The sequence below is a fragment of the Epinephelus moara genome, chromosome 9 (genome assembly GCF_006386435.1).
Source record: "Epinephelus moara isolate mb chromosome 9, YSFRI_EMoa_1.0, whole genome shotgun sequence".
NCBI lineage: Eukaryota > Metazoa > Chordata > Actinopteri > Perciformes > Serranidae > Epinephelus > Epinephelus moara.
The window spans coordinates 5,396,264-5,409,541 of NC_065514.1; the positions used below are offsets into that span (position 1 = coordinate 5,396,264).

The following is a 13,278-nucleotide window of genomic DNA, read 5'->3' on the forward strand; positions in this document are numbered from 1 at the left end:
CATCCCAAACACAGAAAATAACAAGAAAATAAAAAAACACAGGCAGATGGCAGAGTCTTTGTAGATAAATACACCACTACACACTGAGAGTGGCTCATAGGAGCTGATTCTGTAGGAGTCCATATGTTGTCTTTTGTGATATCCTGCATAATAAAACTTTAAAATACTGCAAATCATTTGTGTGAAAACCAGTGGTGTAACGTAGTTGTGACAGACCCTAGTGTGCCCTATTTTACCAACAGTGTCTCTTACTGCAGCTTTTATGTTGTATCGTCTTGCAGGTGTGCCCCGTTTGTTAGTCTTGAGAGATTTTGCTCCTGAACTATCTACTGTAAATCATATCATCTCATTAAATGATTAAACAGGGACCTGATATTGGACACCAGCACACATATTACCCAGCAGTCATCATTACATATGTGTATATGTGACAAAAACTACAAAACAAAGTAGGAAATTATTATTTTAATAAATTTTATACTATTTAAAAAAACAGAAAACCATGCTGGAGATGCCTCTTTGACGGCACATGCAGAAAATCACACCATTTTGATTTACTGGGACTTCCTCTTTTAACATGGCCGTATTTCCAGATGGCGACCGGGCCCCTCCACCCCAGGGGCCCCAGTGAAGCTGCACTGATAAACATTTATTTGTAGAGTTGTTGTTTCTCTCCCCTCCTCACAGAAACCCAGGAGGCTCCTCCTCCTTCTCACCTCTGTCCCTCAGCTGGGGCCGTCAGTCAGAGTGGACAGCTGATGTGGCGCAGAGCCACACATGTGCACTCGTGTCGGGAACAGCCGGCGTCCATTATCAACCCCCTCCCCCTTACATTCACACACATTAAAAAACAAGCCGTAGATGTTGTAGATAATACTCGAAACAACAGTTTTTACATCATAATACATTTGTTTACATTTATGTGCACTACCTGTTTTTATATTTTTCAGTTATTGAGCTGTATATCAGTGTGTGTCTTGTCTTGTATCTTGTTTGCACCTCATATTCTTTCCTATTCTCCAGGGAAACACCACTCTGTGTACAGCTGGGTGACAATAAAATCTGAACTTCTCATTTCTTCTGGTATCAAACAGTTCACCAAACAGGGTCGTATCCCCGTCCTCCCCCTCCTGTGCCTGCAGATATTTATAGAGGCCTCGTCTGTCAGCCCTGCCGTGTTGCTTATCACTGTGTGGGATTGGCTGCAGACCCCCGTGTGTCACTCTATTTCTGACTCCACTGCTGCATGCCCCTCTCAGTCTGTCCTGCCCAGTGTGTGTTACCGTGGTGGTGTTTGTGTGACAGCGGGACTTTCAGGATTTGTCATTAACCGTCTGGATCTTTTGCCCGCTTTCTTTGCCGGTTTCCGAAGGTATGCCACTGTGTGTTGAGTGTGTCCGACGTACACAGACAATTAGAGATAATGACATTCTCCAGGTTGTATTTATAGATGATTTGAGCCGAGAGAGACAGAGCGAGGCCCTGACCGGGGCCTTGTGTGACACACAAGCCGGGGTGTGATATGTGATTTGACTTTGGCTTCAGACAGAATACAACACCAGCTCCAGACTCCAGTCACTGGAAGACTGGTTTTTATGGTTGGCTCTGTTCTTTTTATTGTTTCTGTCTCTGGTGGCTCATTAGGAGGACACTTCTAGAGACTCCTCATGGGTCATAAATATGTCCATTCATGTGTGGGATCTACAGTTTAAGACAAGTACATGTTGGACGTTAAAGAAGTGGAGTTTAGGGTGTCACCTGGTGCATATAAATGTGTGGTTTTACCCTGACTGGCACGCTGCCTCGTCCTGTTGATCTGTGGGGTTGTTTACAGGGACAGACACAACCAGTTGCCTAATGTGGAGCCCACAGGCAGAGACGCTGGAGGGGGGGGGGGGTTCCTCCTGTATGACCCAGATTTAAATGCAGTTTACTGGGTTCAAAGTGAGATACATGCCACTGAAATGACACAAATACCTAATCGAAGGGCCCGAGCCCACCTCCCATGAATAGACGAGAAAGCTGAAAATACTGGAGTGGAACATGAGAAGCGGAGAAATAAACAGGGATCAAAGTGTGTGAACGGTGCGGTTGGAAACTGTGTCGTGTTTGACAAAAATAAATATGTTTATATCGCACTTTGTGACAGACGATAAAAACAGAAGAAAAAACACTCATGGGAGATATAAAATACATATTAGATCATTTGAATATGTCAATGAAGGCAGATCTTTTAAAAGAGGACACTGATGCAGCTTGTTTGATTTCCAATTGACGTCAATATAAAGTCAGATCTGAAGGCGATTGGAAGGAGGCCAGAACAGAGGAAGAAATATGGTAACATTTACTAGTGCTTGTGAGTACTCTGAGTACTCTGGCAGCAGTATGTTGTACAAGCTGGATTGATTTACAGGGCGCTGAATAATAAGTTGGTCTAAGTGGCTGAAAACAAACTCATAACTAAGAGTTTTTCTGTAAACTGAAATGAAAGAAAAGATTTAATCCTCTCAAGATGTATGTATTCAGTATGGAAGTTTAATTCAGAATCAAAAATTAACTCTAGATTTCTGGCCGCTTGCTGATCAAGTATTTCTATAAGGTAAGGTAAAGTCAGGTAAGGTAAAATAAGGTAAGGTAAAATAAGATAAGATAAAGTATGGTAAGATAAGGTAAGGTTATAAGGTAGGGTAAGATAAGACAAGACAAGATAAGATAAGATAGGGTAAGATAAGATAAGGTTATAGGGTAGGGTAAGATTAGACAAGACAAGATAAGACAAGAGAAGATAAGATAAAATAGGGTAAGACAAGATAAGGTTATACGGTAGGGTAAGATAAGACAAGACAAGATATGACAAGACAAGATAAGATAGGGTAAGATAAGATAAGGTTATAAGGTAGGGTAAGATAAGACAAGACAAGATATGACAAGATAAGACAAGATAGGGTAAGATAAGACAAGACAAGATATGACAAGACAAGATAAGATAAGATAGGGTAAGATAAGATAAGGTTATAAGGTAGGGTAAGATAAGACAAAACAAGATAAGATAAGATAGGGTAAGACAAGATAAGGTTATAAGGTAGGGTAAGATAAGACAAGACAAGATATGACAAGATAAGATAGGATAAGATAAGACAAGTCAAGATAAGATAAGATAAGATAGGGTAAGACAAGATAAGGTTATAAGGTAGGGTAAGATAAGACAAGACAAGATATGACAAGATAAGATAGGATAAGATAAGACAAGTCAAGATAAGATAAGATAAGATAAGATAGGGTAAGACAAGATAAGGTTATAAGGTAGGGTAAAATAAGACAAGACGTGACAAGATAAGATAGGATAGGGTTACATAAGATAGGATTATAAGGTAGGGTATGATAAGACAAGACAAGATATGACAAGATAAGATAAGGATATAAGGTAGGGTAAGATAAGACAAGACAAGATAAGACAAGACATGACAAGATAAGATAGGGTTACATAACATAAGATTATAAGGTAGGGTATGATAAGACAAGACAAGATAAGATAGGGTAACATAAGATAAGGTTATAAGACAGGGTAAGATCAGATAAGATTAGATAAAACAAGATAAGATATGGTTGCGAGGTAGGTAAGACAAGATAAGGTTATAAGGTAGGGTAAAATAAGACAAGACGTGACAAGATAAGATAGGATAGGGTTACATAAGATAGGATTATAAGGTAGGGTATGATAAGACAAGACAAGATATGACAAGATAAGATAAGGATATAAGGTAGGGTAAGATAAAACAAGACAAGATAAGACAAGACATGACAAGATAAGATAAGATAGGGTTACATAACATAAGATTATAAGGTAGGGTATGATAAGACAAGACAAGATAAGATAGGGTAACATAAGATAAGGTTATAAGACAGGGTAAGATTAGATAAGATTAGATAAAACAAGATAAGATATGGTTGCGAGGTAAGGTAAGACATGACAAGAAAAGACAAGACAAGATAATCCATTATTTGTCCCACAATGGGGACATTTTCAACATTACAGCAGCAGAGGGACAGAGTGCAAACAGTAGGCATCAATAGAAAAAAATAAAATACACAGCAATATGAAAATATTTAACATGAGTTGTAGTATTGCACGTAACCGGCCAATGCAAAAATTTGAAAATGTCCCTTTCTAGAGTCAGTGTTTGGTTTGTCCTTTCTGGGCTACTGTAGAAACAAAGTGGTGTAACATGGCGATCACCATAGACGTGGACCTGCTCCCTGTGTAGATATAAACGGCTCATTCTAAGGTAACGAAAACACAACAATTCTTATTTTCAGGTGATTATACACTAAAGAAAAAAGATGGTTTCTTAAAGAATAATGACGCCTGGACACTGGAGTGGCTGAGACACGTCTCAGTGATGGAAAAACGTGTGTGTGTGTGTGTGTGATGACTTCTGACTCTGATCTGAGGGAATGAAATGTTTTAAATCTCAAAGTTGAAAGTCACGTTTGACACTTGTCATTGTCTTCACGGCGGCTGAAGCTTCACACTTCTGTCACTTTCCTCACTTTCAACTGTCTCTCTTCTTCATCAGGTTGTTTGTCTTTCCCTGTGAACACACACACACCCACCGCCACTCTGACATCACATCTGGCTGTAACCCACCTCCCACAACCCCCTGTGGAAACCATGGCACTGTCTTCACGCTTAAAACTGTGGGAGCAGAAGGGAGGTGCAGGGATGCTGCATGCTGCGTTAATTGGACATCTAATGTATAATCTTGACTGCATGTGTGTGTGTGTGTGTGTGTGTGTGTGTGTGGAGCATTGATTACATGGTGAGTGGCCCCTCTGTTCTAACCCTGAATCATCCCGCCGTGTCACTGCATGTTAGTCATCGAGCATGTTTAGTGTACGAGTCTGAGCTTTTTACAGCTGCATGGTGTCATCTGTGGCATGGAGCTGGCACGAGCTGGTATTTGTGTCGATGTTCAATATTTTTGTACTATCAGTAAGAAAAGTAATTTTCACAAGGACAAATGTGAGGTATGACTTTAAGGGAAATATTGTAATTGTACTTAACCCTTTGAAACCTGAGCAAATTGGCTCGATTTTTGTCAAAAACATGGAAATAAGGCAAGGAAGGCGACCAGGAACGAGACTAAAAACATTACAGCTCTCTAAACCACATGGAGGGCTCAAATTCCCGAACTTAAGTTTTTTTTTCAGGGGGCTGCACAGTTAAACCCTTAAACAACATGGATTCGGGATCTTTCCTGTACACATTTGCTCACTACCCCCTCCCATAAGGATGCAGTGTTTAGAAAGTGGGCAGAACATGGACTCACGAATCTACACCAACTCTGTCATGAAGGCAGCCTTAAGTCATCTGAAGAGTTAAGGGAGGAATTCGTGCTTCCTAAAACAGACTTCTCTAGATATTTACAATTAAAGGATTTTCTATAAACATTAGGACTGGAATACAGTTTTTGAGCCCACCCCAATTGAGGAGTTCTTGATAAAAGTACAAACAGGAAGTAGGGGCAAGAAAGTTGTAGATCATGACTCTTGACGATACACGACAGATAAAAAGGAGATGGGAAATGGGTTCAGACATACCACAGGACAAATGGGAGGAAGTATGTATTGGCGCACTTAGTAACCAACTCAAATACTTGGAGGGAGTTCAGCTGGAAGGTGGTAATGAGATTTTTTTCACATTCAGACAAGATGTAGTCATGAGAAGCTACACCTACAACAAATGGGAGGAGGTATGTATTGGCGCACACTCGGTAACCAACTCAAATACTTGGATACTTTGAGGGAGTTTGGTTGGAAGGTGGTAATGAGATTTTTTCACATTCAGATGAGATGTAGTCATGAGAAACTACACCTACGACAAATGGGAGGAAGTATGTACTGGCGCACACTCGGTAACCAACTCAAATATTTGAAGGGAGTTCAGTTGGAAGGTGGTAATGAGATTTTTTCACATTCAGACGAGATGTAGTCATGAGAAACTACACCCACGACAAATGGGAGGAAGTATGTACTGGTGCACACTTGGTAACCAACTCAAATACTTGGAGGGAGTTCGGTTGGAAGGTGGTTATGAGATTTTTTCGGACACCCAAAGTAGTGGCTAAAACGGGCTCAACATACTCAAATAAATGTTGGAGAAACTATGGTACGCAAATTGGCAACCATACCCACATATTTTGGGCATGAACTAAGTTAAGTACATTTTGGGAAAAGATTTTTGAGGCACTTAAGAAAATATCTTACCAAATTCTCAAAAAAGATTCAATTGTAGCAGTATAGAGTCTAACATTGATGGGAGAGCAATAAAGTTCAATTTTAGGACTTTTACCCTCATCTTTATTTGGGTCAAATATTGTATATTTGTACTTCTTTGGGCCTCAAACATGAAACCATGAGAGAAGTTTAGAAGTGCTTGTAGGCGTATTTTTCAACTCCACTTTGAGTAGAGGATCTGAATACTTCCTCCACCACGATTTTAAACTGTGCTGGGACTCTGAAACCCTGGAATGTGCTCTCATGAAATTCTGAAACAGATGAACAAAAGTTCATGGCATGTTTTAAAAAACCGCTACCATGGCAGGCACATTTTCTCTGGTTAGTCATCCAATATGCAGAATGATAAAAGCCTTTTCAAGCACACTTGAGCGGATCCTGGTCTAAATTTGGCATTAGGCATGTAGTGTAGTCAAAGTATAAAGCTGCATAAAATGAAATTATTTAAGAAAAGAACAAAGATCTCAAATTTGTTCTTAGTTATTCCAGAACTTTTCTGTGAAGAGGAAAATTATAATAACTTAACCATAAGTGTTATAAATAGTCTTTTCCTCAGTTGGATCCTCACAAAGTTTCTCATGACTACATCTCGTCTGAATGTGAAACAGCTGTCCTACTGACCTTTGTGATATTCCCTATTGTGTCAGCAGGTGATATCTATTAATTAAATGTCAGGCCTCTGGTCGCCTCCCTGTTTGGCACTTCTGGTTCCCTCATGAAGCTCATCACAGCCGCTGACTCACAGTTCCTCTTAAAGATGGAAAACTTTATATTAAATCATAAATTATTCTCAAGTGTGAAAAGTTTAGGGAGGTTAAAGACGACAGGATGTGGAGGTGAGAGATCTGACTTCTTGGTACAGTGCAGTCGCCAGAAGAAAATGTTGGCATTGTACGTTTCTGCAAACCACAAATACTGTACATAACATTTGCAAGTCTCATTCGTATCATATCAGTTTTTCTAAAGTGACATAGTCTATGAGCTGACTTTGTCATCTGGAGGTGGAGGAGATGGTGGATGATGTGACAGCTAGAGATGGCTGTCAGGCTCCAGACCACTGTTCTAGACCAACAAAAAACAAAACTGTTTGTTTTTTACTGAGACATCGCTGTGTTTCCTGGCAAGATAGCAGTATAACCAGCAGTTGTTTTTTAGCGAGATGTTGCTGATTTCTTGCCGGGATAGTGCAACAAAAGCGGTTGTTTAATACTGAGACATTGCTGCATTTTCTGTCAGGATAGTGCCGTGAAAAGAAGTTGTTTTTTACCCAGATGTCGCTGCGTTTCCTGCTGGGATAGCAGCGAAAAAGTGGTTGTTTTTTACTGAGACGTTGCTGCATTTTCTGTTTAGATAGTGCCATGAAATTTTTTTTTTTTTTCCAAGACATCGCTGTATTTCCAGAAGGGATAGTGCCATGAAAAGTGGTTGTTTTTCCCAGATGTCGCTGTTTTTTCCTGCCAGGATAGCGCCATGAAAAAAGGTTTTTCTTTTTTCAGACGTTGCTGCATTTCCTGCCAGATTAATGGCACAAACAGCAGTTTTCTTACAGAGATGTCGCTGCGTTTCTGGCGGGGATGGTGGTACAAAAAGTGGTTGTTTTTAAACAGACACACTGCATTTTCTTCCGGTGCAGTGCCACGAAAAGTGATTGTTTTTCAGCTAAACATCACTGCTTTTCCTGCTGGGATGGCAGCACAGACAGTGATTGTTCTTTACCCAGATGTCACTGCGATTCCTGCCAGGATAGTGCTTCAAAAAGCGGATGTTTTTTTTTTTTGTGTGACATCGCTGCATTTCCCGGGATAGTGTTTGGTTGCTGTTTACTGAGACATTGCTACGTTTCCGGCGGGGATAGTGCTGCCAAAATTAGGTATTTGTGCCTAAACCTAACCACACATTAACCGCTTTGTTGAAATGTAAAGTTTCAATGTATCAGCTACATAAAAACATGCAAATATAACATATCTTTGGTTTGAAGAAATGTACAATACCAATAATTTTTTCTGGTGACTGGGTTGAATAGTGATATCTGAGGTGACCTGGGCCAAACCTTTGTTCTAACCATTCTTACAAGCAAATGTAGTGAATGTGCAGAATCAGAGGAATGGTCTAGTGAACCATTTGGCCTTCATTTAAAGGGTCTCTTCCCCCAAATTACAAAATACCATATTTTTTTGTATTATCTCAGGTGGTATCGAGCCTTGCAGATAGTTTCATGTCCAGGTTTTTAGACATTTGTCTCTGGTAGAACTGAAACCACTGATTTAGTTTGTCAAAATGTTTGAGGAAAACAACATTGTGCATAATATAATTGGGTTAACCTGTAATGTGACATGCATGTGTGCAGAGGGAAAACCTGCATGTACAGTTTCCATCATTCTACAAAAAATACCATCATCCCAGCATGTTGTATGAATCCAGTGTTCTGTTTATCCACATCACACAATGACTTTGTGTCTGCTATGATCAATCAATCAATCTACAGATAAAGGAGGAGAAGACGCCGGTGGTTGCGGCCGAACCTCCTCCACCTCTGACAGCTGTGCCGGGCGGCTTCCTCAAACAGCTGGTCAGAAGCTCCGAGAAGGAGACCAAACAGAAAGAGCCGGAGAGCAAAGAAAAAGAAGAGCTGAGAGCAGTGAGGGATCTTACATTTGTTTCAAGGGATAGTTTGATGTTTTGGGATGGGAAGACTGATGCCACTCTCATGTCTGTGCGCTCAATATATAACGAGTGGAAAAAGGAGAAAAGCTTTTTTTAATCTGTATAAAAGTGTAAAAATGCAAAGTTGTGGTTTTCTGATTGAATATTTCTGTTAGCCAATGGGAAGAGAGTTCCAGGTATGAGGTGCTTTAGCAGCTTTGGTTTTCTTTATTAAGCCAGAGTGGAAGCATTTAAATTGGAAATACATGTTGATTGCACAATGTAATGGCTAGAGAATATTGACACTGTCTGCATTTACATTGCGAGAAAGTGACTACCCCAAGAAAGGGAGTTCAAGTATCTCAGGGTCTTGTTCACGAGTGAGAATGGAGCGTGAGATTTGGTGCGGCATCTGCAGTGATGCAGGCGCTGTGCTGGACTGTCATGGTGAAGAGGGATCTGAGCCGGAAAGCAAAGCTTTTGGTTTACTGGTCCATCTACGCCCCAACCCTCACCTATGGTCATGAGCTCTGGGTAGTGACCGAAAGAATGAGGTCGCGGATACAAGCAGCTGAAATGAGTTTCCTGCGTGGGGTGGCTGGGCTCAGCCTTAGAGATAGGGTAAGGACCTTGCAGTAAATCCACTGCTCCTTTGCGTCGAGGGGGGTCGGTTGAGGTGGTTCGGGCATCTGATCAGGATGGCAACTGGGTGCCTCTTGTTTGGGGCATGTCCCACTTGTGGGTGGACTCACAGACCTGGGGACATGAGCTCTGCAGCTGGACCCTTTTCTTCTATCTCGGCGGAGACTTCCTGCAAAGACTTTAGCAACCCTCCATAAAACCACAACTTGATTTTACGCATTAGTTCTTGAGTGGCTCAATCAAACAAGATATAACTTGTCAAGCAGTGAGCTTTGAATTTCCTGGAAATTGTTTTTGTAACATTCAGACAGAGCCAAGCTTGCTGATGCTAAGCTAAGCTAACCTGTAAGTGTTTCCTTTCCCTTCAGATAGTATTCCCTGCACTGGGGTTGTAGTCAGGGAAAGGTTAAGTTGAGGTAAAGCAAAGCAGATCACAACATCAGGGTTAGGGAACAGGATACTTTGGGTTCAGGCTAAGTCAATGTTGATGGGGAGCGTAGCTTCATATTTATCATTCAGACCTCAGAGTGGTATCAATCTTCTCATCTAACGCTCCATAAGAAAGCAAACAAATGTTGTACTATTCCATAAATTCCCCCTCTTATGTTTCCTCTTACGTTTCCTCCCCTACAGCCAAGCAAACTGAGCAACAACCTCGTGCAGCAGTTCCTCCTCCCAGATCAGACGCCTCCGATCCTCGAGGCAGAGATGGCTCTGCGGGCCGAGCACCTGATCAACAGCAGCAAACAGACGGACGGCCGATCGTCGTCTCAGAGGCTCATTATGTCTCCTAAGCCCAGCAACAAACAGGAAGTAACACCAGAGCCACCGAAGCAGCAACAGGACATAAGGTCAGAGAAGAACAAGATGAAGAAGCCAGAGGAGGAGAGGATAGAGGAGGTGCAACAGATGGAGAGGAAGGAGAAAGGGATGGAGGAGAGACAGGAGCCAGAGGGAAGGCAGGCAGACACAACTATAACAGAGCATGAGAACAGGAGAGAGGTACGTTTGTTATGTGGGAATAATTAGAGAGTTTGTCACTGTTTAATTAATGAAATGTTTAATTATTAAAAAGCATTTAGACAGAGTGATTAAATTTACATTTAGTGGCTTTAGAGCATCATTTCAATTATTCTGATGGCTTAAATTTAAAATTGCAGCTATGAGTGATGTTGATCTTCTCATCTAACTCTCTCCAAGCATACATCCCAAAATGCCCAATTATTCCTTTAATTTTTCCAACAAATACTGACCATGACCCAACACCTGGACAAAACAAACCAGACAAAACTGACTAACTGAATGAACAGAGCTGATACAATTATGAAATTAATAAAAAAATTCAAATAATGGGACAAATCAATAAACATAAAAAAGCATAACTAAAATCCAAATACAACAAAAGTGGTGCAGGAAAAATATTTTTTTAAAGGATAAGGCACCAGACTCATTTTTTAACATTCAGTTTGATCATTCAGTTCAAATTTAAATTTTAATTATTTTAATTCCATTTCCTGATATTCCTGCCGCCTCCTGCTTTAACATTTACAGTTTACAATTTGTGATTACTTTAATTTGGAGACTGCTTTTTTAAATTTAAAAACAGAGTCACAGGAGTGCTGGATAAATCTGTAGAAGAATTAAAAATAAATAAATAAATAAATTATTAGAATTTTTCAAAAAATATTTTTAAACTTATTTGTTCATGTATACATTTATTTATATATTTTTAAATATCTATATTAATTTATGTTTTGTAAATAAATTACTTAGCTTTTTTCTGTATTTTTTTCTTTTTTCTTTTTTTTTTTTTTTTACATTTTTTAAATTTGTATTTTATTTTTTGTCATTTATTTATTTTTGTCCCTTTAAATTTCCTTATTATTTTCCCTTTTATTTTTGCTTTTTCCTATTGCTTTTACTATCCCTTGAAGGGACTGCCTTTGGGCCTTTAAGTCAAGTTTTAGTCCAAATTAATTTATATTCGTTTATTAAATGTTTGCAAATAAACACTGAACATATTGATAAGAATTCAGGTGGCTCTCTCCAGACAGACGAAATGACATTTATCATGTCATATCATATCTCTGTTTGTCCTTCAGGTGAGAGATGTTTGGTATGAAGCTGGAACTGTGTGGTACGTTCACAAGGATGGTTACACCCTTGGTAAGATATAGAAACACACAGACACACGGAGACACACACACAGACACACACACACACACACACACACACACATTTTTGTTTTGTTTATCAAACATCAGAAAACATAGAAAAATCCGCCAAAAGATTTTTTTTCCCCACACACAAGTTGAGACAAACCTCTCATGAATGAGACAGTAAATAATTGATCACAGGTGAGTCAGCCTGACGGTTCAGATCAGTAGAGTTGTGAAGCAGGAGGAGTTATTCTCAACGCCATCGTTCCTGGAAATAAAAGACCCATTCTTTTTTCTTTTTTTTTTCATTGTTTTTCCTCATAGACAACGTTATGTGACTCATACTTCTTCACACTTCACATTTCTTGGACTGACATGAAACTCTGGTGGTTTAACCATCAGTGCAAAAGATGCTGAAAGAAATACCCTCTTTGCTAAAAGTATGAAGGTTCTGTTTCAAACCAGAGTTTTTGTTGAGAAATATCTGATCAGAGAGCGTTCAGTTCTGTGATGTTGTTGCATAAGTCAATGTTTTGTTCTGTTGTGCTGAATTTACTGAACAAACTCAGTAAATACGGCACCGTGTTTTGTTCACAAATTAGACAGAACAAACATTTGATATTCACATACAGCTCTGATTCATATCTCTGACTGTCTCTTCTCTCTCGCAACAGCAGCTGAGGCTCATGGGTATTGTGGTATCTTAACCTCTTCTTTAATAATATGAATGACGAAACATGATTTCTCAGAAACAAAGTTGGGATAATCCTGTATTTTGACCATGTTGGTGACAGATTTGCAACCCAGTCGCCAGAATAAATCTTAGCATTGTATGTTTCTGCAAACCTTGGATATGTTACATATGCATGTCTTTTTGTAGTGGACGTGTTGAATAACTCTGTGGTTAATATGTGGTTAGAATTAGGCACAAAAACCACTTGGTTATGGTTCAGAAAAGATCATGTTCTGGCTTAAAATTCCTGGTGTTAGGGGCACAATCCTGGATGAAAACGCCACCATCCCCGCTGGGAAAACAGTAATGGATCCCAACAAAACACTCAAGTCTGGTGCCTAAAATACTGCATTTAACAAAGCAATGAGTCACTAAAGCACAACTGGTTTTGTTGTTTATTGGTCTTGAACAAGCAGCAACCTCCGAAGCTGAAAAACGAAGCCAATGCGGAAATGCCAAAAACTGCAGTTCCTCTAATGGCCACTTGAGGCTGGCTCCAAGAGCGAGTCAATCTCCATAGACCTCCATGTTTACAGCCTGGTACAAAAAACAGGTTTGATTTCTGTAGTTAATTTTAACATTCATGACAACTGTATGGAGGCTGAATTTTTATATTATTCACCTCTTTACATTTTCGTACTCGTACTTGTCGTCCTCCGCTTATCCGGGTCCGGGTCGCGGGGGCAGCAGCCTCAGCAAAGAAGTCCAGACAGTCCTCTCCCCAGCCACTTCCGTCAGCTCTTCCGAGGGAACCCCGAGGCGTTCCCAGGCCAGCCGGGTGATGTAATCCCTCCAGTGTGTCCT

At 40.1% G+C, this 13,278-nt stretch overlaps 1 protein-coding gene across 3 annotated transcripts in view; it reads left to right on the forward strand.

The window, feature by feature from the left end:
- The first annotated feature begins 1,218 nt into the window (after positions 1-1,218).
- Positions 1,219-13,278, forward strand: part of LOC126395262 (unconventional myosin-XVIIIb-like) — a 73,117-nt gene continuing 61,057 nt past the window's right edge. Inside the window, exons 1-5 of one of the 3 annotated variants that reach the window (XM_050052588.1) lie at positions 1,219-1,372; positions 4,578-4,709; positions 8,781-8,935; positions 10,216-10,584; positions 11,685-11,748. In XM_050052588.1, the coding sequence (XP_049908545.1) occupies positions 4,673-4,709; positions 8,781-8,935; positions 10,216-10,584; positions 11,685-11,748 (625 nt within the window). In that variant the 5' untranslated portion in view covers positions 1,219-1,372; positions 4,578-4,672. Of the gene's footprint in view, positions 1,373-4,577; positions 4,716-8,780; positions 8,936-10,215; positions 10,585-11,684; positions 11,749-13,278 lie in introns of those variants that run through there. The other 2 variants (XM_050052589.1, XM_050052591.1) reach the window with 2 other exon arrangements.